Source organism: Podarcis filfolensis (assembly GCF_964270895.1).
Source record: "Podarcis filfolensis genome assembly, chromosome: 17".
Classification (NCBI taxonomy): domain Eukaryota; kingdom Metazoa; phylum Chordata; class Lepidosauria; order Squamata; family Lacertidae; genus Podarcis; species Podarcis filfolensis.
Genome location: NC_139621.1, coordinates 40,658,086 through 40,683,059, shown reverse-complemented (window position 1 = coordinate 40,683,059; position 24,974 = coordinate 40,658,086). Strand labels below are relative to the sequence as shown.

The 24,974-nt window shown below is 43.0% G+C and overlaps 2 protein-coding genes across 10 annotated transcripts in view; one reads left to right on the top strand and one right to left on the bottom strand.

Moving 5' to 3' along the window:
• STXBP5L (syntaxin binding protein 5L) overlaps positions 1–17,565 on the top strand; it is a 68,812-nt gene extending 51,247 nt beyond the window's left edge. For 4 of the 5 annotated variants that reach the window (XM_083592914.1, XM_083592912.1, XM_083592911.1 and 1 more), the window contains 8 exons: positions 5,064–5,132; positions 5,691–5,861; positions 6,894–7,133; positions 9,288–9,648; positions 11,720–11,885; positions 12,031–12,142; positions 14,182–14,402; positions 16,919–17,565. In XM_083592914.1, the coding sequence (XP_083449040.1) occupies positions 5,064–5,132; positions 5,691–5,861; positions 6,894–7,133; positions 9,288–9,648; positions 11,720–11,885; positions 12,031–12,142; positions 14,182–14,402; positions 16,919–16,960 (1,382 nt within the window). In that variant the 3' untranslated portion in view covers positions 16,961–17,565. Of the gene's footprint in view, positions 1–5,063; positions 5,133–5,690; positions 5,862–6,893; positions 7,134–9,287; positions 9,649–11,719; positions 11,886–12,030; positions 12,143–14,181; positions 14,615–16,918 lie in introns of those variants that run through there. The other variant, XM_083592910.1, reaches the window with a different exon arrangement.
• Positions 17,566–19,606: 2,041 nt separating this feature from the next.
• The window catches only part of POLQ (DNA polymerase theta), a 42,640-nt gene continuing 37,272 nt past the window's right edge, over positions 19,607–24,974 (bottom strand). For 3 of the 5 annotated variants that reach the window (XM_083592609.1, XM_083592612.1, XM_083592610.1), the window contains 3 exons: positions 24,446–24,570; positions 23,661–23,814; positions 21,392–21,985 (listed from right to left, as the gene is read on the bottom strand). In XM_083592609.1, the coding sequence (XP_083448735.1) occupies positions 21,726–21,985; positions 23,661–23,814; positions 24,446–24,570 (539 nt within the window). In that variant the 3' untranslated portion in view covers positions 21,392–21,725. Of the gene's footprint in view, positions 20,530–21,391; positions 21,986–23,660; positions 23,815–24,445; positions 24,571–24,974 lie in introns of those variants that run through there. The other 2 variants (XR_014542953.1, XM_083592611.1) reach the window with 1 other exon arrangement.

Genomic DNA, 24,974 nt, shown 5'->3' with positions numbered 1-24,974 from the left:
TGCCAGCCAGGTGAGGTGGAGGCAGGGGGCTGACGCCCCCTGCTAGGGGCGGTGCTTGGGCTCCCGCCCACAACCACTCCCCTCTCTTGCAGGGAGGAGAGTCTTTGCTGAAAGAGATATGAGAGGCACCTAACTTTGTCTTAGTGACTTGAACAGTGCTTTCTGAGATAAGCTTAGTGTTGCAAGCCTTGCTTAATAGTTGAAATGTAGCTTGTTGCATACTGTTGTTCACCAAGGTTTGTACTGTTGTGCCTTGGATTACTTGGTCGAAGCAAGCATGTGAAAAGCAGAGTAGTTGCTCTCTTGGTGAGCCAGGCTGAACTGTTAAATATTCTGAGCACAGTCTAGTTCCCTTAGAACTGCTACACACCAAGACAACGGGAGAAAGAGAGGAGATAAGAGGAAACCTTGGAAGAAAGGGATGGGAAGTCAGTTAAGGAATAATTTTTGAATGTACCGTATGTGTATTCTTAGATATCCTAACAAGGCCACTTCTTATTTACTTTAGAGATCCTTTTTCGTTAGCACTGTTTTAGTTTATGTTTTATTGATATGGAATTCATCAAAAAAATGAATCAAATCAAATTTTTAAAGAAGAATAGTATCAGGTATCCAAACTGGGATATATATAAAAAAGAATTGCTACACACTGAGGAAGATCCTAACATCCAGCTGAAGGAATAATAGAAGGAATTGTCACAGTGTCTGCTAGTAATTGCAGGCATGCTTGCATTCTTTGAAATGACTATTTTGGTGTTTCTGTTGAAATTTATACAGTGATTTTGTATGGAAATAGCTGTTTGTTTAAATATTCCCCCCATGGGTGAAATTAATTACTATTGTTAGTAGTTAAGTGGTGGTTCAATGCCAACAAAAGTAACTAATCTCCTTTTGTAGGAGCGTCCTTTCAGAAGGTAGCTGCAATTACCACTCAGCTACATGAAAACAGTTTAACTTAGTTGTTTAGCTCTGACATAATGTTCATGTTTACTCAGAAGTCTGTTGCACATGTTTAGTAGACCTCTCTCAGTAGTAAAGATTCTTAGGATTTTAACCTAACTCCTGATTATGATAGTGCTGATACCTCCTTTATAACAGCTTCCGTGAAATTATATGCAGAAAATAAGTTACTATTGAAAATAACTTCTTCACGAAATGGCTGTAGAAATCTCTATTTTTCCTTAGCTGCCGAAATCAGGGGAGAACTGGCTTATAGACTGGGTAACTCTAGGCTGGTCGCATGGGGCTATTGTCCAAGAGTCAAATCCTATAGCTCCTACCCTCGTCTTTTAACCACATTCATTTAGGACTGATCTCTCTATCCCATATCAAAAGACTCGAGGGTTTCGTTTAGAGTATCAAATGCAACTGTAAAAATAGTCTTTCTGCAGTTATGACCAGGGATCCATAGGACAGGAGCACACTGCCAAGAATTAATGGTCTTGTCAACTTTAATGGACTGTGTGTTTTGCCCGTGACTCAAATATTCCAAAAGTGGCTCAAGTTATTCCCTTCTCTCCAATGGTTATCTGGTGAATTGCTGGCTGGCTTCATGCCCACTCTCCTTATATTTAATTTTGTACACCTGCAGCTAATTAATTTTGCCTGGTGCCTAATCCCATGGCAGGGATCACATCGGTAACAAATGGTGGAGATGAATAAGGGTAATAGCTTCTAGAGAAAAGAGCCCATCATTTAGTCATTTAATTTATGGGACTCCTCACTGAATAATTTATCTAGCCATCGTGCAAATAAATAACATTTAGGACTGCATGAATCCCATAGCCTTTGTTTTCAACAGTTAGGAGATTTTGAAAGTTCCTAACAAGCATGGTTAAAAGAGAGAGGCTGTGCAGAGTTAGTAACCACGTCTAGTTTTCAAACAGCTAAAATTAGCAATAAAGACTTAAATGTCTGAGGGGATTGAAACAGAGCTTAATATGTACTAGGCACAGCTGCAGAATTCCTCTGCTTTCATTATACCAAGAGGAAATAAGAAATTGAAGAATAGGAAATTGAAGATTTTTTCCCAAGTATGTGCAGATTCCTTTTAATACACCAGTTCCCACATACCAGGCTTTACGATTTAGTTTACAGAATTACAAGGTGTCTGAACTTCTATTTCAACCGTTTGCAGATGGCAATGATTCACGGCATTACGGATTCTTGTCAAGAGAGGTGCCGTCCATGTATCCCTTCAGATTCTGTCATTATGCAACCATTCCTCAGGTTCCCAGACAGCTAACCTCTCTAGGGGGCTGTAGCAGAAAAATGCAGCTTCGTTGTCTGAGCAATCAATTTGCCTTGCTTGCTGGAAATGTTTTGCTAGATCGTGACTTTCAGAGTCATGAAGTCCATGCTGCTGAGTGGAGTGAAAGGTGTTTGGAACCACGGATCACCATCACCCCTAGGTGATGCTTTTGGACTTATTGTGGCATTTTTCTCATGAGATCAGGGGAAGTGACGGGTGACATGTAGAGAATGCCTTGTTGAAGTCTGTAAAGTGCCCCAGCACTTTACATTCACGGGAATGTCGGATTTGACATGAATGATGTGCTGTGAGAAGTAAGGCTGCATTTTCAGAAACTGAGAGCTTTGCTTTCATGAGAGTCTTAACTCCATTCACTTTCATCCACATCTCAAACATCTAGAAAGCCATTTCAATTTTGGATAGCTCAGTTGGATAGAGTGTGGTGCTAATAACACCAAGGTGCCACAGGCAGTGTTAGAAACCGAGATATGAAAGCCAGGAGCTAAATGGCACCTTAGTCCTGGGTTATGGGCACAATGACGGAAAGTCTAGGTGTGCTTTTTTATAACAAGAATACAAAGCTGAAAATGAATGAACTGCAGCTAAAATATTATGTTCACTTTTCACATGGTCTAGTCCTTCCCCTGCTCACCCCCTAATATTCTTAAGAGGGTCTCTTCTCCAGTCTTCAGAGCGTAGCTGGCAGTAGGGAGGCAGGAAAAGGTCCTCCTTTCCTTTTTTTTTTTTAAATGATATTTATTAGAAGTTTCAAAAATTACAGAAAAAAGAAGGGAAAAAAACAACAAAAAATTTAACAAAACATACATAACAATACATAAAAAAGGGAAAAAAACATAAAAACCAATACAACAATAACAATAAAAAAACATCCAATATTCCATATCTTTATCTTTCATTTACTTGTTTCATCGACCTCCTCACACCTCCCTTTTTGTATTCTAGTTTAGTTATTTGTTTCAGCAAATTCTTTCCATCTTTCTCAATTTTTATTGAGTAATTTATCTTAACAATCTAACCTATTAGTTAGCTCAGCAACTCCTTTCCATCTTTCACTATATTCTGTCATTCAATTTACCTTAATTTATTTTAACCTTATCTTACCATAAAATACCTTAAAGCTTAAGACTTAATATTTATTTGAACATAATTCCTTATATCATTTCTACTAAAGCCAAATATTTTCATTCCAACATTTTTCCTTATGCTCATTAATTTTACACTAATTCCCAAAATAATTTTTTTTAAAAAAAATTCTTCCAATCTTCCTCCAGCGTCTCTTCTTCCTGGTCTCGGGTTATGTCAGTCCTTACTGTCCATTCCATCTAGTCCATCAACCTGGTAATCTTATGTCCGAGGCTCTTAAGTCTTTTCCATGTCCCTTCTGCAGATCTTCTTCTTGTTTGTACCTCCACTTTACCTGGTCTTTTGTTGATCTCTTTCTTAATTTCTTTCCTTTCTCGTTGAGGAGTAGGTCTTGGGGAGACTCCAACTCAAAAATATCTCCGTCTCTCCTCAGCAGATCAGCCCATTCCCCACAGTCCCATTCCCCACAGTCGGCAGTGTAGTCCAGAAAATATTTAAAAGCATGTTTCAAAGTCCCTCCAGAGTTAAGGGCCCCCACTTCTCCGGACCCCCCCGGCCCACTCCAAATTCAGTCTTCAAGGACAGCGGCTTATGCTCCTGCAGGGCCTCGGGTCTCTCCATTTGTGTTACTTGAGGTTCAACAGCAACCTCCTCCATTATCTTCTGCATTTGCACTTGCCCTGTCAAAACAGGTTCCTGAAGGTCCTCCTTTCCTTCCACTCTGCAGTTTTAATCTGAAATCTTAGGCGCAGTACTGCACCCAGAGCCTGGAAACTGCTTGCGTTAATGAAATTCCCTGTTGCAAAATGCGCCTGGAACAATGGGAGTTTCGAACGCTGGTCAAAGGTTTGATCCCTGTATGGGGCAGCTGCATATTCCTGCCCTGCAGGGGGTGGACTAGAAGATCCTCAGGGTCCTTCCAACTCTACAGTTCCATGATGTCTAATTTGTAACCCGTGCCCAAGCAACGTGGTCCAGCTGCAGCCAGGTTATTTGTTTCAGTGTAGTATATTAGTAAGCTGACTGTCAGTAAGCACAGGTTTAAATAAAGGTGCGTTTTATTTCTTCACCAGCTCTAAACTGTGTAACAGCAGGAGGACTGAAATTACTGGTTCACAGAATAGGATAAGCCGTGTCAGTGTGATATTTTATGTGGTCTTTCCTTTCGTTTGCAGTGGTCAGTGAACTGTGTAAGGCATGTGCCAGTTGATGAACTCCCCCCCCCCCCCAGTCCAAGTGTGTTAATGTTTCACAGCTTCATCAAGTGGCATAACTGAGTATATTGGGATTTCAGGATCTGGCAAGGAACCCTTGGGATGAAAAAGCTCTTGTAATGGCAGCTTAGGGATGTAGGGAGCATCTATTTCTCACCAAATATGGAAATCAAATGGACACATCAACCAGTTATGCCTCTTGGATACATACATGATTATGTAGAGTTTAATATTGGCTCCATGTGGCTTGATTTTTTTATTTCATATTGGAGTGTGTAACGCATGTGGCCAGGTCTCTGTTATATTTGTATGCCTGGGGGGGGGGGGTATGTGAACAATCCCTTTGGTTTTTTTTAACACCATGCCACCCCACTAAAAATGTTCCTTGTTGAACAAGGTATTTGTGGGCAAAAAAAACTGTTTCCAAGCTTGTTCCCACCCTTACTGTCCCTAGATAATTGATTCTATCATATTTTAATTGCATTTCCCCCCAGGTCTTACTGAGCTATCAGATGGTCCAGTGTCATTGGAGCTGGAGAGATGCAAGTCTCCCACAACTTCAGGTAAATGTGCTCTGGTATGTCAGCAGTCTGTGATGGTCACTCTGTTTCTTGCTTGTGAGATGAAGCACATCTCCACTGTTGAAATATTATATATTATGTTTGCTGGGAAATATATTTGTAATAGGAATAGCAATATTATTATCGCTACATTATGATTTTATACACACACACAGAGAATCCTGCAAACTATAAGATGCTTTGGAAAGGTATGAAATAACTTGCTCAATCATGTTTATTTTATTTTTCAGATTATTTAGTATTCGCTTATATTTATTTGTTTTATTTAATCCCAAACTTGTGCCCAAAGTGACTCACAGCATAGAGGATTAACAGCAACTAGTATAACAATTTGTGCTCGAAGCTCGAACAGTGTTCTCGAAGCTACCAGCATGAGTCTGACCAAACTGCGGGAGACAGTGGAAGACAGGAGTGCCTGGCCTGCTCTGGTCCAGGGGGTCACAAAGAGTCGGACACGACTAAACGACTAAACAACAACAATAAAGTATAACAATTAAAAATCTGTAGTGACTTTTTAATTTTTTTTAAATGTCCCTACAGATCACATAAACGGACACTGTACAAGTCCAACTTCCCAAAGCTGCAGCTCTGGAAAAAGGATGTCTAGTGCGGATGTTTCAAAAATAAACCGCCGTGGTTCTGGAAAGCCTCCATTTAGGAAAGTACAATCTGCTGCTTGCATGGAGATTTCTTTGCCAGTCACAACAGAAGGTCAGTAGACATATGCATTTGGGAGCTGCTGTTTTCACGTTTTTAAATTTTAGAATTGATCTATGTGGTATTTCACTTCACTTCTTGTGGTAGTAGCATTTTTACTGCTGTCTGTTGATAATTATTAAATGGGTAATTCTTCGGAGGTATGTGCATGTGTGACATCCTGCAAAGGTGGCCAATTAACGTGGAGGCTCCATAATGGGACGAGTAAAAAAGAAAAACTCCAAGAGGACTTTGAAAGCACAAACTGGGGTTGGGGAATGCATTTAAAGACCCCTGGCAACTATGAGTCGTTTTTGTATTTTAATGAGGTTTTTAAGGGGTTATTATTCTTAGATATTTAAAGAATTTGGCACACAAGCTTAGCCTTCTAGAGTTTCTAATAAGCACTCTCTCTTTTAGGATTATTGTAAGTAATCGGTTTGTGAGATTATGAAGACAAACAGGCTTGGATGTCTTTTCTGGAACAATGCTGTTTTATATGCTCTGTAAAGACCATCTGTAGCTTAGATGCGTAGGCTTAGAACATATCTATCTATCTATCTATCTATCTATCTATCTATCTATCTATCATCTATCTATCTATCAACTGTCTATCTAACTACCCTTCATCTGAAGATCTCAGGGTAGTCCACAGCGTAAAAATGCAGAATAAAACCACAAAATACATAATAAAAACAAGAACAAAACAAACCAAGAATCTCCCTGATCCATTTAAAAAGACATCAACTGTTAATCAGCCAAAAGCCTGGCTGAAGAGTAACATTTTCGCCTGGTGCCTAAAGATGTATAACGGAGGTGCCAGGTGAGCCTCCTCGGGGAGAGCATTCCACAAATGGGGCCACTGCAGAAAAGACCCCGTTCTCGTGTTGCCTCCTTCAACTGCATCTCCAACTACACAGTCTCAGGTAGCAGCTTTGATACCTTGGAGAGCTGCTGCTAAACGGTGAAGGCAATAATGGACCAGGTGGACCCCGTGGCCTCTTCTCGGTATAAGGTGTGTTCATTTGTGTTGCTCTCTTTCGACAGAAACCAGGGAGAACTCCATCAGCCATTCTCGAAGCTCCAGTGTCTCCAGTATAGACAAAGAATCTAAAGAAGCAATTACAGCATTGTATTTCACAGAGTCCTTTTCACGGAAGAATGACACCACAGTGTCTCCTTGCCTTTGGGTTGGTACAGGCCTCGGTATGGTCTTGACGATATCCCTTAACCTGCCCACTGCAGATGAATTGCGGCAGACAGAGCCGGTAGTCGTTTCTCCAAGCGGTAAGAAATCTGATCTCCTGGCTTTCTTGAAAATATGTAAAAATATGCCACTAAGCACAAGAACTTGTTAAACTCAGGGTATGTCTCCCTTTGGTGCTGTGGAGGGGCAGTGTGGTCAGAAACCTTACGATTTAGGCTTAGTTCTCACTGAAGTGCTAACTCTACATCTGAGCTGTACCAAATCCTTACTTCCTGACATGGTAGTTTTCTATGTTCAAGGAGTTGTTTTGTGGGGAGAAGGATTATTGTTACACCCCGCCTTGCAGCCCAAAGTGGTACAGCCCATGCAAATCAGTGAGGAGCAAGCTCTCTTATAAAGCAAATGTTACTTTAGATTATTTTTGTTTATTATAAACTAGACTTTAAACCTCTTCTGCCTTGCGGGATATCTTCAGGAGAAGAAAAGGCTAGGTAAAGGAGGTAAAGGAGACCCCTGACCATTAGGTCCAGTCGTGGCCGACTCTGGGGTTGTGGCACTCATCTTGCTTTACTGGCCAAGGGAGCTGGCGTTTGTCCACAGACAGTTTTTCCGGGTCATGTGGCCAGCATGACTAAGCCGCTTCTGGCAAACCAGAGCAGCGCACGGAAACGCTGTTTACCTTCCCGCCGGAGAGGTACCTATTGATCTACTTGCACTTTGACGTGCTTTCGAACTGCAAGGTTGGCAGGAGCAGGGACAGAGCAACGGGAGCTCACCCCGTCACGGGGATTCAAACTACAGACCTTCTGATCAGCAAGTCCTAGGCTCTGTGGTTTAACCCACATCGCCAAGGCTAACCCTGCACAAATCTGGGAGTTCCTAAGACAGTTGGATGGTGTCTTGTACGCCTCCTTCCGTCAACTCCTGCAGCCAAGCTGGTGCCAAATGTCTTGCTCTGCTTTCCTTTGGACCATGTCAGTGTGGCCGGGAGGGAGTCTTGTCATCTGGGCAGCACAGGTCCTCCATGTACACTGCCCAGCCCGGTGCCCCAGAAAGGTCACTTCGGTGCTTACAAATGCAGTGGTTTGACTTCACCCCTGGAGGCACACTCTATTGTCTCTCGAGACAGATGGATGCCAACAACAGATTAACTATTACTTCCTTTGCCCAACCAGAGACGAATGGTTGATGAAAATGATGGGCTACGCTGAAATGGCAAAAATGACTGGGAAAATCAGGAACCAGGAAGATAAGAAACTTTAATAAGGAATTGGGGGGGGGGATACAATTTACTTTGTAAACAACTCAAAACTTTAGCAGGATTTGAGTAACGCTTGCAGTGATTAAAAACTAAGGAGAAAATGGATTATCTTAAGAATATAGAGAAAATATACAATGCAGTAAAAAAAGTTTGATCATGGAGGGGTGGAGACAAGTCTAAGGATTCAGGGAATCCTAAATGCTGATGATTATGATTAATGTTTGAATTCAAATGTAAAATTGAATAAAAAAGGTTTAAAAACAAATAAAACTTAATTCCTTTGGAAGTAGCAACTGCAGTAACCAGCTCCATCTTCTGACTATTACTAGCTGCGAGTTTGCTGATTGGCTATTTTTGGCTACAGCGCTATTTTTTCTTGAAAAATAGGTGCCAGAATTCTCCATGAACACCTCCCTTGTCCCTTACAATTGCAGTGGCGCTCACCTGAGAGGTGCCAGAACTGAGTGCCAGTAAGTTCCAACTGAAAGAAACCCCTGGCTTTTTCTTACAACATTAAGAGTAGCTTCCAATTTTCTGAAGGAAAAAAGACTCTCACTTTGTCATATTTGGAGGTAGCAGGAGCTAAATTCCTATTTTGCTCATTCCAGGAAACATGACGCCAAGATTGTGCTCCTCCCTTCCGCTCCAGTTGCACATGAGAAGTTAATGGCATGGGGGGAACTATTCAGATAATTCAAAGAGGTGATAGGAGATTTTCTGACCAGCATGATCTCTTGAGTGCTGCCAGCAGGTTGGCATGCAACTTCCCGGAGTTGAGTCCCTCAGGGTTTAGAGATTTATAAACCAGCATGGCTGTTCTAAAGTCTAATCATTTGTCAATGTCATGAAGCAGCAGAAGAGGAAGATGCACATATACTCAACAAATGACTGTATAAAGTTGGTTAATGTGTCTTGGCACCTTTATAGCTAATTTGGGGAAGTTAATCCAATCATTTTGAATCATGTTTCCTAGGTACCGTTCTGTCACTGAAGGGAGCAGTGTTAACGTTTGGTTGCTTGAGCTGCACAGGGACCCTAATACACCCACCCTATGAAACATGGAGAGATCCAAACAGCACCGACGAAAGTGAAAGAACAAGAAAAAGAAAACTCGTCATGCATTCTCCCTGCTCGTCCCAGGACATGGGAGACCACCAGTTTGCTGTTGTCTGTTCAGAGAAACAAGCCAAAGTTTTTTCACTGCCTTCCCAGATCTGCCTCTACGTTCACAATATCACAGACACCTCCTTTCTCTTGCGAGCCGATGTGGTGACCATGTGTAACAGTGCTTGCTTGGCATGCTTCTCTGCCCATGGGCATATCGTGATACTGAGGTATTTAAAATTATTAAGTGAATCTGAGCTATTCGCTATCGAAGGGAAGGGGGAAATGGCCAGCAGTTAGGGGTGATGTGTATTTGCTTATCAAAGGAACCTCTGAAACAGGATCCAAGGAAAATCCTAATCCTTCTCCTATTTTACTGCTGACATGTCTGGTCGATCTGCGTGTTGCCAACCCCTGGAATAGGGAAATGGTCTGAACAATTAGACAGGATTGCATCCAAGCACTCCCTTCCATTCATCTTGGTTCTTTACCAATTTGAGGGCAGTAGGAAGATGGCTGAAATGCAAGCGATGGAAGATATGAAGCAAGTCCAATAACAGCGACTAGAGAGAGCTCACTTTCAGGCTTACTTGGTGACATTGATAGTGATGAAAACGTCTTTCTTCTTTGCTCTTGTTTTAGTTGTTGGCCTGTAGAACTGTTCCAAATGCTTTAGAAGGACTACAATTCTGGCCTACAATTTTGAGTTGGTGGTACACTTGGTAGTCTACTAACACCCAGTTTACTAAACACTTTGGTGATAAAATCACTGGCATCTGCTCCAACTCGGATGATGCCTTTTTAGAGTAGAATCAAAAAGGCTCATTGCAAGGGCAATATCTAGTCATGCTGTGATGGATGCTTCTCAGCTTCTTTGTCTCAGTTGCTTGGACAGCTACCATTCGCATGCTCAACATTGTGGCCTGTCAGAGTTGCCAATTAAGGGAACACTGTTATTTGTTTGTTTGTTTATATTTATACACTCCATTGATTCTACAAAAACATCAAAGCAGTTTACAAAATTACAACCATACTTTAAAACATACGAGAAGTTTAAAATTACCTCAATTTTGTAAGCTTCTGGGTAGACTTACCTAAATAAGAATTTTTTTTTGCAGTAGTTCCACTCATTCCTAGAGGAGCAGTGCTGGATGTCACTGCTGTTCTAACCCTTAGCCTTTGTCCAGGTCCTGTCTTGCCTACCATGCTATTTAAAACACGCCTTTTAATATCTTAGTAGAACTTCTGAGAAAGATAATCCAGAGGTTTGGGAGGGAAGTGTCATCGTGTTGCTGATATGCACCTGTACCTCACATCTGCATCCTCTAATCTCATGGTAGGAGCAGAAGTAATAACAATAACAATTATTCATACCCACCCATCTGGCTAGGTTTCCCCTGCCACTCTGGGCGGCTCCCAGCAGAATATTAATAATATTTTGGAGGCAGTTAGATCATTTGCACAGGTAGCAGCTTTGCTTCCTGCGAGGTTTGGATATGCTTTATGCAAAATGTTTATCATAAGATGAAATTTTACCAGGGGCTACTGTAGCACCTGAATGAACCTGACCATTGGTTGATTTACAACCTAATCCTATACAGGAGCAAGTGGCACTGTGTTCAGTGGGACTTGTTGTTGTTGTTTAGTCTGTCTTCCACTGCCTCCCGCAGTTTGGTCAAACTCGTGTTTGTAGCTTCAAGAACACTGTCCCACCATCTCGTCCTCCGTCGTCCCCTTCTCCTTGCGCCCTCCATCTTTCCCAACATCAGGGTCTTTTCCAGGGAGTCTTCTCTTCTCATGAGGTGGCCAAAGTCTTGGAGCCTCAGCTTCAGGATCTGCCCTTCCAGTGAGCACTCAGGGCTGATTTCCTTCAGAATGGATGCATTTGATCTTCTTGCAGTCCATGGGACTCTCAAGAGTCTCCTCCAGCACCATAATTCAAAAGCATCAATTCTTCGGCGATCAGCCTTCTTTATGATCCAGCTCTCACTTCCATACATCACTACTGGGAAAACCATAGCTTTTACTATACGGACCTTTGTTGGCAAGGTGATGTCTCTGCTTTTTCAGATGCTGTCTAGGTTTGCCATCACCTTTCTCCCAAGGAGCAGGCGTCTTTTAATTTCGTGACTGCTGTCACCATCTGCAGTGATCATGGAGCCCAAGCAAGTAAAATCTCTCAGCGCCTCCATCAAATACGCGTAGGATTACAGCTGCTTTGATGGCAAAGTTGAGAATCTGGACTGCAGGGAATATTGTATTTTCTGTTCCAACGTATAACGTCTGCTTGTTTCTTTCCAGTTTACCCAGCCTCCGCCCATTGCTAGATGTTCATTATTTGCCTGTAACAGACATGAGGATTGCCCGGACCTTTCGTTTTACCAACGAAGGACAAGCGTTGTATCTTAGTTCTCCCACAGAAGTCCAGAGATTGAACTACAGCCAGGAGATGTTTGACAATCTGCAGGTGAGTGATTGGAAGTGTCTAGAAACTGGCCAAGAAAGAAATTAGAGGAGGGGAAGACATCTCATTCCGTTCCAGAGTGTAGTATGGTGAAAGTACCTGCCTTCTGGTCTGTTGTTTTGCCTAAAATTGATTTGTTTTTGCCCAGGACATGCTTGGGGAGTTGTTCACTCCGGTGGAAACTCCGGAGGCTCAGTACAGAGGATTTCTGAAGGGGCTGTTTGGTGGAACTGGAGGCACACTCGACAGAGAAGAGCTCTGTAAGTGATCTTCCCCCTCTCACTCGCATCAAATGCAAAACGAAGGAAAAAGCCAAAGAGAGCTCATAGCAAAGGAGGCATTTGCCTGCAGAATGGAAGAAAATGAAATTGGCGGCCATGCCTACACAACTTTTTGGATGCGCTGCTGTCCCTGCGCAACAAAATGGGAAAGATTATTCAAATAGATAATTTGGGTGATAGAGTGGCACCTTGGTACTTGAACGGCTTGCTCCCAAACAAATCGGCTCCTGAATGCCACAAACCTGGAAGTAGGTGTTCCAGTTTGCAAACGTTTTTCGGAAGCCGAACGTGGCTTCCGCTTGAGTGCACCTTGGTTTTTGAATGGTTTTGGGAGTCGAATGGACTCCCAGAACAGATTAAGTTTGAGAACCAAGGTACCACTGTACTGTGTTTGACACCACTCATTTAAAACAGCTCTTCCACAAGTTGGTGTGTGTTAGTGTGCCAAGGGCTATGGCCAGGGTTCTGCATAGATAGGAAAGGGGAAAAGCATCCCTTGTCACTGTTCACAAGTTGATCTAACAGGTAAGACTTTCTCCAAAGATTCTTGCTACCTTTCTCTTGCGTGAAAACTTTTCCCTAAGTGTGGGGAGGAGGGAAGTGAGCCTCTGGGGAGACAGAGCTGTGTCTCAGTTGAGTCTTCTAGTGTGGTGTATTGGTTAGTGTGTTGGAGGAGGACCTGGGTGACCAGGGCCCCAATCCCCACTCAGCCATGAAGCTCATTGGTCTTTGGGCCTATTGGTGACTCTCAGCCTAAGCTACAGGCTTGTTGTGAAGACAATATGGAGTGGGGGAGTACCATGTATGTCACTGCTCATTGGAGGAAAACCGAGGATATAACTGGCGATCACACAGGGCCCCCGTGATTGCTTTCTTTGCCGCCACCAACCCGTTTCTCTCGGGGACACACGGAGTCCAGTCAGTTGGTAACATTAACAAATAATCAAGTTTATTTTATAAGCATGAACAAGCTTATGGTTTCAGTTAATTTTTCTTGGCAGTTTCTTAATCTGAATTCCTTAACTGTCCTATTCGTTCCTAACAACTTCAAACTGATTATCCCAACTAACTATCTGACTCCACCTAACAATTCCTCTCACTCTCTCACCACACAACTCAACCAACCCACAGACTAATCCTCCCTCTTCCTCCTTCAACTCCCAACTCTCAGCTGACTTTCACACAACTCTCCCTCTAACCCTAACTCCTCCTATCAGTTTCCACTGGCCAATCACATCACACTCATTTTAACCCTTTCCTTATGACCCACCTAGGAGGCAAACGCCACAATAACTGATTAATAAAATGGAATAATTATCCCTTCAGAAGATGGAGCTGCTTTTGCATGACGGCCCCAGGCTGTTGAACTGTCAGTACAGCATTTCAGCAAGAGGGCATGAAATAACATATTGGCTGTATTGAATAGATATGTGGAAGGGAAATCTTCTCTCCCCCCGCCCCCCCGTGGCGATCACACATGGTACCCGGACGTTTGATGGTCTATTGATCCCTGTGCCACCACTGTGATTGCTTCCCCGCTGCCACCAACCCGTTTCTCTCGGGGACACACGGAGTCCAGACAGTTGTTAACATTAAACCAAATAAATGAATTTATTTTATAAGCCTTAGCAAGTTTCAGATCATTTTTCTTGTCAGTTTCTTAATCTTAGTTTCCTTACCGGCCTGTACCTTCCTATTACCTCTAACTGATTATCTCAACTGTCTATCTGACTCCTCCTATCAGTTTCTCTCGCTCAACTCGACCAACCCAGATTTATCCTCCCTCTTCCTTCTCCAACTCCTAACAACTCCAGCGCTAACTCTTAACTCCTCCCCTTGGGTTCCCACCGGCCAATCACTTCACACTCATTTAACCCTTTCCTTATGACTCAGCATGATGTCACCTAGGAAGGCAAACGCCACACACCCCTTTTTTGTTACAAAATGGCATCAACAATTGAGGGGGGAGATAGTATAGAAAAAAAACCCTCTGATTCAGTTCTGAATTCTCTTTGTAGTTGGCGAGGCTACGGCAGGAAAAGCATCTCGCAGTCTTGCTCAGCACATCCCCGGATCGGGTGGCGTCGAAGGGGTGAAAGGAGCCGCGGGCAGCGCCATCGGAGAGTTGGCTCGGGCGCGCATTGCTCTGGATGAGAGGGGGCAGAAACTGGGGGAACTTGATGAAAGGACGGCGAGAATGATGGCCAGTGCGGAAGCTTTCTCCAAACACGCACATGAGGTGAGTGGTGGTCCTCGAACGAGGTATCAGTTTGCATTTCTTGGCGCAGACATCATGGATCTGATGTGTAGAGATCTTTCCTATTCTACTTAATTCAAGAGGGTTCTGGAAGCTTCTCTGTGTGAAAGAAACTTCATGATGTTTGGGTTATTCCTTCCGAGAAGCTGAGTACAGCTGGCTTAAACTGGTTCTCTTATCTCTTTTTGTCAATATCATGCTGACTATAAAAGTAGGGCCAGAAGGAGCCTGGGTTTCTCTGTCTCTTTTCCTTCTGGTGTGGTGTTCCGTACACAGTATGCTTAGTGTTAAGGTTTAGACTTCTTATACGCTATTGTAAGTTTAAGTTACCGTATTTTTCGCTCTTTTTCCCTCCTAAAAAGCAAGGGGAAATGTGTGCGCGTCTTATGGAGCAAATGCAGGTGGGAGGCAGGCAGGAAAAGCCCCCAAGAGCCGCACACACGCTCCGCGCGGGTCTTGCGGGTTTCCCCCAGGAGGGAGAAGGGACTGACTGGCTGCGTCAGTCCCTTCTCCCTCCTCGTAGTAAAGCGCGCAAAAGCTGTGTGCTCTTTAAAGGGTGCGCGGCTTCTGCGGGAGTTGGGGGAATTTGATTCCCTCCCCCTCTTTCTTTTTTCCTTTCCTTCTCCTCCTGCAATGAGGCTACATTTTAATATTTTAATGTTTCAATATTTTAATGTTGTATTTTAATGTTTTTAAGTTGTAATCATTCAACTTGTTTTTATTATTGCTTGGAAGCCGCTCTGAGCCCGGCCTTGGCTGGGGAGGGCGAGGTATAAATAAAAATTATTATTATTATTATTACCTCGTAGAAAAGCCCGCGGGAGCCGTGCGCTCTTGAAAGAGTGTGTGGCTCTTGATGGCTTTTGTGGGAGCTGTGGGAAGGGACAGAGGGCAGCCCCTCAGTCGCGTCCCCCACCTCCCGGAAAAGCCCCCAAGAGCCACATTCCTTTCACGAGGCGCGTGGAGCATGTGTGCGGCTCTTGGGGGCTTTCTCCCCCAAAGAGGGAGAAGGGCAGCCCATCAGTGAAGGGAAAAGCCTGCAAGCGCCGCACACATGCTCCATGCGGCTCGTGAAAGGGAGTGCTGAGCAGAGCCTGGGGTGTATACAGACTCTGCTCAGCGCTCCCTTTAAAAATATATATTTTTTCTTGCATTCTCCTTCTAAAAACCAGGTGCATCTAATGGTCAGGTGCGTCTTATGGAGCGAAAAATACGGTAAGTCTGCTGCAACTGGATTTCTTATGGACAGTGCCAAACCTCAGTGTATTGGATTTGTGACCATTATGTTCATTTGCCTTCAGTAGCTGTAAAGCTCTGGATGAAATACAATTGCCTCTGGCCTATTTTTGGGGAATCCTGCAACGTGTTTACGTTTTTACTCCGCTAACTACCGTATTTTTCACTCTATAGGACGCACTTTTTCCCCTCCAAAAATGAAGGGGAAATGTGTGTGCGTCCTATGGAGCGAATGCAGGCTCCCTGGCTTCAGTGATAGCAACGCGAAGCCTCCGAAGCCTGCGCTCCGGAGGCTTCACGTTGCTTCCGCTGAAGCCAGGAGAGTCTGCTCTTTGAGGCTGGCGGTGGGGAAAGCAGCGCTTCCCCCATCGCGTGCCCCAGAGATTGGGGGGCAGCAGGAAGGCGCGTGACGCCTTCCCGCTACTCTCCAACCCGGCTTCGAGGCTGGCGGTGGGGAAAGCAGCGCTTCCCCCATCGCCAGCCCCAGAGGATGGGGGGCAGCGGGGAGGCGCGCGACGCCTTCCCGCTACTCTCCAACCCTCCTGTGGGCTTTTGGGTGAGATGGGGGAATTCCCCCACCTCCCGCAAAAGCAGGCAAAAGCCGCGCGCTCTTTAAAGGGGCTCCGTGGCTTCTGCTGGCTTTTCTAGGAATTCCCCCACCTCCTAGAAAAGCCCGCAGGAGCCGCGCACCCTTTAAAGAGCAAGTGGCTCTTGGGGGGTTTTCCCCAAGGAGGGAGAAGGGACTGACTGGCCGTTTCAGTCCCTTCTCCCTCCTGGTCGAAAAGCCCGCAGGAGTCGCGCGGGGCTCCTGTGGGCTTTTGCGGGAGGTGGGGGAATTCCGCCACCTCCTGCAAAAGCAGGGAGAAGGTCTTGGAGTAGCGCACAGGCTGCGTGCAGCCTGTCCACTGCTCCCAGAGCTGCGGGGGGGGGTCATATTTTTTCCTTGATTTCCCCCCCTGAAAACTAGGTGCGTCCTATGGGCCGGTGCGTCCAATCGTGCGAAAAATACGGTATACATTGGAATCTGCTCTGGATCAATATTGAGGAGAATTTGATGACATGAGGCTTCTCATCTAGGCATCAGTGGGGTAGATGGAGTGCGTATTAGCCAGTAATAGCCAGTGTCACATCACTCGCCTCAATTCATTTTCAGCTACCGAACGTTAACGCCGCTTGTGGGCTACAAAATATTGGGAATCAATGTTGAACTGTGACTTCTTCATTTGGGTCTCTCGAATAATATTGCTTTTTCACTCCTGCAGGTAATGTTGAAATACAAGGACAAAAAATGGTACCAGTTTTGACTTTTAACCATGAAGAAGCAACACTTCTGTGTACTGAGAACAGGAGTCAAAGGACCTTGAGGCCTTATTCTAAAAATCCAGTCATTGGGCAGAAGCAGCTCCTTGGAATCCCTTTCACACTAGAGGATCAAGCGAGAACTTTTTCAGAGACCTAGACGTGGTGGGTCTTTGTAGGCAAGTCTACACTGAGTCTCTTCCTCCCAACTCCCACCGGAACAATCATCTATAACAGGTAATGATTTCACTGGAATTAGGTTTGAACTGTGGGGAGGCCTGTCGATAGTTTAAAATGTCCTGTACAAAATAGATTGTTAATGCATTTAAACTTAAAACTTTGCATGACTAATTGACTTCTCATACAACAAAAGGCGCAAAAGCAAAGCATGCTGTGATTGAAGAAAAGGGATTTCTTTCTAAGTTCCACAAACGAAATAAGCAGCAACACTTTCTTTTTAAAGCAAAGAAGTCAGTACATCTCAAGCATGTTGCTCTCGACAGACAATGCCCTGCATTCCTCTCATTTGACATTCCTTTTCTGTAGACAATCTTAGTTTGAAAACACTTGTGCATTTCATTAGTAGAAAAATAAAGTAAGATTAAACTTCCGTGGCCAAACGATGGTGCTTTATTTATGCAGCGGTCGACGTTAGTCAAAGCCCAAGAGGACATCATGTAGCTGTGAGAAAGGAGAACCTTTGCTGGCGATTGGAAATGGCAGCAGGATTGTATAAATACGAGCTGCTTTCCTAGTGTTGGAAAATATAGCAATGAACCAGTTTAGGCCAAGAAATCAACCCCTGTGATCTGTAAGCATGCCAAACACTGAGGGAGACTGAAGACCCAATAAAGGGGAAATCGGAAGGTGCCTTGGAGGGAGTCTGAGGTGAGGATTCAGGACCAGGTTCCAGCATTTCGGGGGGTTGGACTAGATGACCCTCAGGATCCCAACTCTGATTCTGTGGGCAGCAGAAGCCAAACATCCAAGTTCTCTCAGCAATGTTCTAGGGCAGCTGGGCGATCATTGACTGGCGTCCCGGTCAGGGTCTGTTTTCTGCTGGGGGCCTTTGGGATCTTGGGGTTTCCAGCTGTGGGGATCTCTCCTCGGGGCGCTTCTTTGCCCCCAAAGAGTCTGGACCAGAGTCCAGTTTGGGGGCAAAAGTCCCAAACCATGGATGTTTGTCCATTCTGCTGGCTTGGCCCACTATTTAGTATGAAACCTCTTTAGTTTGCCAATCAACCACCAAGTTTGTATCAGAGGCGGTTTTAGGGTAGTTTTATGCCACTAAAATTTGGAAGCCCAGAGTCTGCCACTTGGGGCTTTTCAGGTTGCATAAATTGTATATGATGCACTCATGCAAACAAAGTGGAACCTTATCTTTTTTAGTTAATCATGAGGTTTCTAATAATAGTAAATTTTTATTTGTACCCCGCCCTCCCATGCTGTGGCCAAGCTCATAAAACTAACACAGCATACAAAGAACATAAAAACAGGCAATCAATTAATTAAAATACATCTTAAAATTAGTTCAGAGCAAATTAAAATCTGGACAGATGGCAGTCCATGGGCAAAATTGAGAGTGGTTAATATTCTCCAGGGACAACTGTTGCCACTGGTCTTATAAAGGGCCTGTGAGCGGGCCAGGAGGCCTCTTTAATGCTTGTTTTATACAAAGGAAAGTAAGTCAAACTGCGTCCTGCCCAAAGGCCTGGCGGAACAGCTCCGTCTTGCAGGCCCTGCGGAAAGATGTCAAATCCTGCAGGGCCCTGGTCTCTTGGGACAGAGCGTTCCACCAGATCGGAGCCACGGCCAAAAAAGCCCTGGCTCTGGTCAAGGCAGTCTGATCTCCCTGGGGCCTGGGATCTTCAGGGTGTTATTATTTGCAGACCTTAAGGTCCTCCATGGGGCAGACCAGGAGAGGCGGTCCTGTAGGTACGAGGGTCCTAGGCCCTATAGGACTTTAAAGGTTAAAATCAGCACCTTAAACCTGATCCTAAACCTGAGCCACAGAGAAGTTAGGCTGGCCTCAACCAGAGCCAGGGCCTTTTCGGCCGTGGCCCCGTTCTGGTGGAACGCTCTGTCCCAAGAGACCAGGGCCCTGCGGGACTTGACATCTTTCCACAGGGCCTGCAAGACAGAGCTGTTCCTCCAGGCCTTTGGTCAGGGCGCAGCCTGACCCTCTCCTTTGGTAGTCGTCACAGAACTCTAGCCCAGTGGTTGCCATTAATGTGATTTAAATTAATTTTATAATGAAATGATTTTAGAATGTGTATCATTTTATTGTTGTTAGCCGCTCTGAGCCTGGCTTTGGCTGGGGAGGGCGGGATATAAATAAAATGTTGATTATTATTATTATTATTATTTACTATTATTATCCTATACTCCACCGGGAGCAAGTGCAGGTGGTATAGCACGAGATGAATGTGCTCCCGCAGCGAGGACCCCGTGAGCAGCACACATAAGAAATTATTGATAAAACACATCTAAAACTCACATGCACACATAAAATTATAAATACCGCAAATACAAAAATCAGTGTAACTTTTAAAAAAACAACCCACAGGCATCTAACAATATATCAGGTGGCCTACCTGTCAAAGCACAGTGCTATTCCTTTTTTCAAGTATCGCTCCAGCGAAGGAAAGTGATATAAAAAATCTGTTTATTATTTACACAGCAATGAAATATCATAGTTTACAAAGCAAACGATTTATTGGTTAAAATGCTAGCAGAAAACCCACAACAGGAGCCAGAATCACAGGATGCTGCTACCTGCTTTAGAGACAGGAAAATCAGAGAAAGTTCATTTTCTCAAAGCAAACCTATTTCACAAATTTACTGCTTTTGAATTGTGCACACTTTGGAAAGGCTGCCAATGTCTTCTACTGTCTCCTGTGCATATGGTGTAAAATGCAGCGAGTCATATGCATGTATGAATTCCCAGGAGAATGTCATCCTTTTTTTTGAAAGATGCAAGTATCACAGAAATCTGAGCTATAGCTGCCATCAATTGTATATTCAGTATATTTTTTTGGGGGGGGGGGGAATGAACTGACACAAGCAGCCGGGGAATCAAATTTTCCAGAGGATCCCAGCTATAAAAGCTAATGTCAAAGCTCAGAATGCTTCTCCCAAGTCAGTTAAGAAAGAGAAAAATTGTAGGTCTTCAAATAAATAAATATATTACTAGGAATTCATTTAAATACTTTGCTTTCAGCATTTCATTGTGATTTCTAGTCATGCGACATGTCATTTAGAGCTGCCTTCCCCAACCCGTCGCCCTCTAGCTGTATTGGACTACGGAGAGCACCAGGTTGGGGAAGTGTGATTTAAAGATTCTTAGGAGAATTCAAAATTGTCGTTGAAAGAAATGGATCCCATTCTCCAGACTCGTCAGAGATGTCTTGCATTTCGCTGCAGCGTCAGGCAGCGCAGTACAAACTTCTATATTACCTGTTCACAGCTCCAGCTCTTGCAGGTCTCCCCAGCTGGGCCCAACTTTGACTTTTACCGACAGTTTCGCCGAGAGTTTTACAGCGTGTTCCATTTCATGTTTAACAATCTGTGCCACCTAAAGGACAAGGCACTTAGAAGAGTCAGTGGGACAATAAGGCAGAAAGGGCCGCAGTTTATTTAGTCCAGTTGATCAGACATTTCCAACTGGTATCCTATCTGAAAACGCCTCTAAAAGTGGGTCAGAATTAGGCTGAAATTCAGAGAAGCTGAATGCAAATTTCTGGGAGCCAGAACTCTTCCAGGAAAAGCTCACAACACACCCTCAAGTTTGTGTCTCCCTTTCAAGAAATGCAGCTTTGTACACCCACAGAAAGCAGTTACAAGGTACAGGTAAATTGCATGTTACGGCAGAGTAAAAAGCCAATACACAAGTCATTTGTTGCAAACACAACAAGGTGAGAAGAGGAGACACACATATAAACACAGGGAGATACTGCGGATTGGTTCAGCAACAACTCTGAAAGGCACACATATTTCCAGCATACTTCTATAGTTTATTGAAGCCAACACTGGTGAACAAACAGGGTGGATTTGATTTAATTCAAATTGATTTAAATCACTTTTTTACAGAAAGACATTCTTGCTGGTACAATCTTCATATTTACAACCAGAGGAAGGTTTCATTTTTGGAATAATTAATTTTCAGAGTACCGTATTTTTTGCTCTATAAGACTCACTTTTTCCCTCCTAAAAAGTAAGGGGGAATGTGTGTGCGTCTTATGGAGCGAATGCAGGCTGCGCAGCTATCCCAGAAGCCAGAACAGCAAGAGGGATTGCTGCTTTCACTGCGCAGCAATCCCTCTTGCTGTTCTGGCCTCTGAGATTCAGAATATTTTTTTCCTTGGTTTTCCTCCTCCAAAAACTAGGTGCGTCTTGTGGTCTGGTGCGTCTTATAGAGCGAAAAATACGGTAGTTATATCAAAAATTACTGATTTGGTTATACTATTAGAAATACATAGACAGGTCATTATGAAATTATTGTGAGGTTTAATAAGTTAACTGTTTATGTTAGGACAACTTTTCTGCTGTACTTTACTAGAAGGAGACAATCATTTCCTTAATAACAAATTATTTAACTAAAACAATAACATTACAGCATATGTCTCCATGTTTGTTAACTGATGCGGTTAAACAATTAACTGAGTTTTAGCACACATGAAAAGCTTAAAACAAATCCTTATTTCCTGATGAATAGCCTTTGGACGATAATGTAATTTAAATAGAAAGATTTTTCCTCCAAAATGTTTTATTTTAAAAATCTGATTTAAATGGGAAAAATATATTTTGATTTTTCAAAAAATCATTGATTTTTATCCACCCTGTGAACAAACACACCAGCCACATTCTATTAGAGGGATGCACTCCCCAGTTTTCAGTAAAACCAATTCCTCCTACCTGAATCAGGCTGTCTTCTGCAACCTCATAGAGAAGCTCATCATGCAGCTGGAGGATGAAGAAACCTCCAGGTACGGAATGTATCATCTTCTTCTTTTCCATCCTCTCTGGTTTTCCTAGGCAGAAGGAAACCTAAACAATGACTTAAATCATGCTTATGGTATGAGCTACACAAATTCTCAAGTACCACAAGACATTATTTGTATTTGTTCTGTATTGCTATATAATTGTTATGGCCTGTAAACAACTAAAAACTTGGGCAGGATTTGAGTGACGCTTGTTGATGTACTAAAAACTAAGGTAAAAATGGATTATAGTAAGAGAGAGAGATAAAATATACGATGCAGTAGAAATAGCTTGATATTGGAAACCACGGAGGGGGGGAGGGAAGTCTAAGGATTCAGGGAATCCTAAATGTTGATGGTTATGACTAATGTTTGAATTCAAATGTATAGTGTAAAACTGAATAAAAAAGAATTTGGAGAAAAATATATAATTGTGATGGCTTTACTCCTTTATTGCTCTGGCATTTCTATTTCTTTAGTATTTCTGTTCCTGTATTGGATAATATCTCATTCCTCTTCTAGGTTTTTAAATAAAATTGTTTTATATAAGAATGTTTCTAAAAAGTAAGAAAAACTGAAAGTATATTATTCATAATTTGTTATATTTTGTATCAAATATCTTTGCATCTGGGAAAATCATGTGTTTGTAATGCCAGTGTTCAATTGATTCTGTTTAATTCTGCCTCCACCTTTCAGTCTTAAAATAGCTTGTAAATTTGGCCATAACTGTGTATTGTACATTTTTTGTTCCCATTCCAAGTGGGATTTGAGTCTTTTTTCCAACAACTAGCATAAACCCAGTCAGATGGGTGGGGAAAATAAATATATTCTTAGACTGCAACAATCATATAGAATATTAGTTCTTATCATTGTACAGGTACTTGCATTAATTAACAAGAATAAAGCAGCATCAAGATTTAATTGTAGTTTCATTATTTTCTGTATTTTGAAACCAAAAGTCCTTTGCTTTGTTACACAGCCACTATATGGATAAAGCGGCTACATTTCCAACATTTATCATAATACCATGAAGCTTTTCCGGGGTCATTTGGTTATCATTTTACTGCAGTTTTTAAGTATATTTGAACATGATGAAAAAGTATTACCTATTCTCAAAATATTCACTCTTGCAGGCGTCAAACGTTCTTGCAGCCCCTAAATAAATGACTCTTCTCCAAAGTGTATTTCTTTCTTTGTTTTTCCCCCACAATGCTGGATAAAAAAAAGGTAAAATTCTACTTGTTTTACCTACGGCACTTTCTAGCATTAGAAAGCTGTTTTCAAAGTTTATGCTGTTCCTTGCATAGAATCCTAAATGAAATAGATCATGAATGAGTGCCCTTGCTGCTGTAATATAAGAAAAATCCATTTTTCTTGGCTAATGCCATCACCTCTAATACAACAAGCCACGTGAGCCTCAGAGTCTTTGATCTGATGAAGCAGGGTCTAACCCATGAGTTCCTCATACCTCAATTTCTTCAAAGTCCTCAAAACCTTGCTCAAGGGGTCAGGAAAATGTAAATGAGCACTGGACAATCATGGTGACTTAGGAATAGTGACCCACCATTTGAAATAATTTTACTGGCATACATGTAGCCCAAATCCAGCTGTTTCGTACAAAGAGGAGGCTCTCGGAAGAGAACACTGACTATTTATCCCCCACCCAGTAACATTTTTAGATTGGGAGCATTTGCTACCAAATACAAAGCCAGAAGAGAAAACATACCTGTTTGTCTTTTTTGGAATGAGCTCTCCAAGTGTCCATAAGATTTTACTGCTGAAGGGAAAGATTCCAGCTGAGCCTGAATATTCACGGTGGCTGTTTTGACAATATCCGCTGCAGAGCCCTGGACGACAGTATTCACAGCTTGCCTCTCTGCCTAAAGTTACAAGATGACTTAGAAGAAGCAGCCAACTTCCCCTCCCCAACAACAACAAATCTTTTCAGTGCAGAGTTTCTGAAGTGGACAGCCTGAACCCCTAAAAGGAGGAATAGAAGGTACAGAAGTTTTGAGGAAATTGCAGCTGTCTAGTCTTCCTTCCACATCTCAAGCCTGAGTGAGTAGGACAAGCAGGGAGAGAACAGATGGGAAGGAAAGCCTTGCAGAAAGCAAGAATCCCAAAAGTAACCTTCAGCTTTGCACAGCCCCTCCAATCCCTGCTCAGTTGCAATGTACAACTAGTTGAAAACAGAGCAGTGGATTCTGAAGTTTTAGAAGGAAATGTTAGGAGCAGCTACAGAAAACTGCTATATTCTTCTGGTATCGCTTGCAGTTTTGGTAAGACCGTTGAGGGCACCTTGGTCCCTGAAAGCTCCTCCAGCAAAAAGGAGGTCCAACATGCACAAGAAGTGTGCAAACTAAATTTAAGCTGGCTCATCTTAGATTGAATGGGCACAGTAATATATTAGCAAAGTCAATATCACTGGGAAGAGAGTAAAACTCAGCCAGCTCAATGGATCTCCCTGCTCAGCTAGATTTTAGCAGCTGAAAAAAGCACTTCTTTGCATACCTGAGCCTTTCTGTAAGGATTTGAGTCCTTAATTGCTGGCAGGTATCTACGCCGCCCCATGATTGTCTGCACAAACCCATCTCTGCTGCACTTCCTGACTGTTTCTCTCAGGAATTTCTGAATACCTATTTTAAAAAAAAAGAAACAGTGTTGTGCAACTTCCAGTTCAATCCAAAATATTCAACAGCAGCTGCTCTAGTTAATTTTGTGTATATGCCGACATTTCATACGGACACTTCCATGCTTGGGTGTCAATATGTTCAGAACTTCCCTATCCCATCAGTTTAAAAAAGGAAAAGATACAAGGAAACTCTTCCCGATTTATTATGTTGTTATATTTTACATTTCAGCTGCAAGATTGTGGAAACGTGCAAATCAACAGTGGATGTACAGCCTTCTTTTGTTTATTACATTTCTATCCCATCTTCCTTCCCTCATGAAGTTTAAGGCAGCATACATGCAGTAAGGTAAAGGAGCCCTGGACAATTAAGTCCAGTCAAAGGTAACTATGGGGTTGTGGCGCTAATCT